The sequence below is a fragment of the Pundamilia nyererei genome, unplaced genomic scaffold (genome assembly GCF_000239375.1).
Source record: "Pundamilia nyererei isolate P.nyererei 1_Seehausen unplaced genomic scaffold, PunNye1.0 scaffold00100, whole genome shotgun sequence".
Lineage (NCBI taxonomy): Eukaryota > Metazoa > Chordata > Actinopteri > Cichliformes > Cichlidae > Pundamilia > Pundamilia nyererei.
The window spans coordinates 2,337,962-2,339,926 of record NW_005187501.1 but is presented as its reverse complement, the minus strand read 5'-3'; the positions used below and the strand labels follow the sequence as shown (position 1 = coordinate 2,339,926).

The 1,965-nt window shown below is 38.2% G+C and overlaps 1 protein-coding gene across 1 annotated transcript; it reads left to right on the top strand.

Moving 5' to 3' along the window:
* Positions 1-19: 19 nt before the first annotated feature.
* Positions 20-1,108, top strand: LOC106456317 (cytosolic sulfotransferase 3-like). The gene is made up of 3 exons (XM_013912757.1): positions 20-162; positions 774-900; positions 1,002-1,108. Exons 1-3 carry the CDS (start codon positions 70-72, stop codon positions 1,106-1,108), a joined length of 327 nt encoding a protein of 108 aa, XP_013768211.1. The 5' UTR covers positions 20-69.
* The last annotated feature ends 857 nt before the right edge of the window (positions 1,109-1,965 follow it).

Sequence of the window (1,965 nt, the reverse complement as noted above, 5' to 3'; positions counted from 1 at the left end):
TATCTAAATAAGTCTAATGTTGCATGTTATCAATCGCAAACTAATCCTTCTTATCACTCAGGTGCAGAAATGGCGGACAAACTTCCCACCACTCCTCGTCTCATTAAGAGTCATCTACCAGTCCAGTTTATGCCCAAGTCGTTCTGGGAGCAGGGCAGCAGGGTAAAAGCCATGCACAAACACCCACAGCCAGCAGTGGAGATGTATGCAAAAAGACTCAGGACGCCCTTCCAACTAAGCATTTATCACTGTTATTTTATAAATTATGTTATAAGTAATGTGACACCAATAAAAGAGTTGCACACTCAGCTCAGTCACATCATAGCCAGAAGAGCTGGAAACACCAGGTTACTCTGCCAGTGGAGAAAACTGGGTTTTAGTGTCAGAGAAAGCAAAACATAAATAAAAATGGTGTGATGCTGCCGGGACTCTCCCCCATAGTTGAGGCTAAGTTAGCATCATTTAGTTATTTTGGATTATATTTTATTTATATTTGATTTTATATGAATAGCTTCGATTGTTGTCATTAGGTTTTGTCAAATTTAATGATTCAAGCTGTAGTAGGAATGAATGGAGCGAGGTGGGGGAACGTTAGGGAGGTCAGGTCGATCTTACTCTCTCTGCTGAATTGCCACTGCTTTAGTTTAAAGTGTGTCACCCCTGTGAGTGCTCCCACTGACTTGGGGCCCCAAACAGCTGCTTGCCTTGCCTGGAAGCCATTGAAATTTGCAATTCATGAAACCCTGAGATTATTGTGTTGTCTCTTTCTGTAGATAGTATATGTGGCCCGCAATCCAAAGGACAATGCAGTGTCCTTTTACCACTTTAATCGGATGAACAATGCTCAGCCAGAAGCAGGAGAATGGAGCACCTTTCTGCAGGATTTCATGGAAGGAAAGAGTGAGTTTAGTTTAGTTTTAATGTAAAAGAATCACAATGCGATCTAATTTCCTGTCTGTATACTTACTAATATTACTTTGTGTATTGTTCTGTGGCCTCAGGGGTTTTCGGATCATGGTATGACCATGTGAACAGCTGGTGGGAGAAGAAACAAAGTTATTCAAATCTTCACTACATGTTCTATGAAGATTTGATTGAGGTGCGGTGAGTTGGGCTAACATGTGTAACATTTGTTCTTCATGTTTAAAATTGTCTTGACTCTTTCCATTTACATGTTTTAATTGTTCATATCTCTTAGAGGATATGTTTAAAAGCCTTCAATAATGTTTCTAGTTATAAATGTAGTGGTTTGAAAAAACAAAACACAACAGGTGCTATCTGTAAAGACGCCAAGCCGAGACACGCTGAACTCTGTTCCTGGAAGGAGTTAGATGATAACAGAAGCAGGAAACTAGTTGGCACACCTTGTGCGTGTCACAAATTTGTCACTGAGTGCTTTTAAATAAAACCGCATGATCCATTTTTTTGATGTTACATGAGAAAAATTATCTTTAGACGACAAAAGTAAAAAAAAATAGAACAAGGAGTTACAACAGACTCTGAAAGATCAGCTGCATCCACTTTAATTTCAATTCAATTTTATTTATACGGCACAAAATCACAACTACAGTTTCCTCAAGGTGCTGTTATTGTAGTACCCAGCTATTTGAATAAGCGTGCATCCATCACTGCACTCATGCACTGCTTGAAAGAAACTGTTTTAGTTGTGTCTGAAGTTTGAGGCTGTGTTTCTTCCATTAGTGTGAATGACAGAAAATAAGAGCTTTTTGTTAAGTGGAAATGCACACAAAAGATGTAACAGTATTTCCTGTACAAGTAGTAGCATGAATCAAACTTATTAAAGCAGTAGAAAAGAAGTGTATATTTGGGCCATCACTGTATCAGTCTTCTCATTTTACTCCCTGAAGAGGATACAAGTAAATATCTTTTCCACAAAGACACCAATGACTTCTTTTCATTCAGAATGACTCTCTATAAATAACAGATTTATTTTTTCTTTTCTTA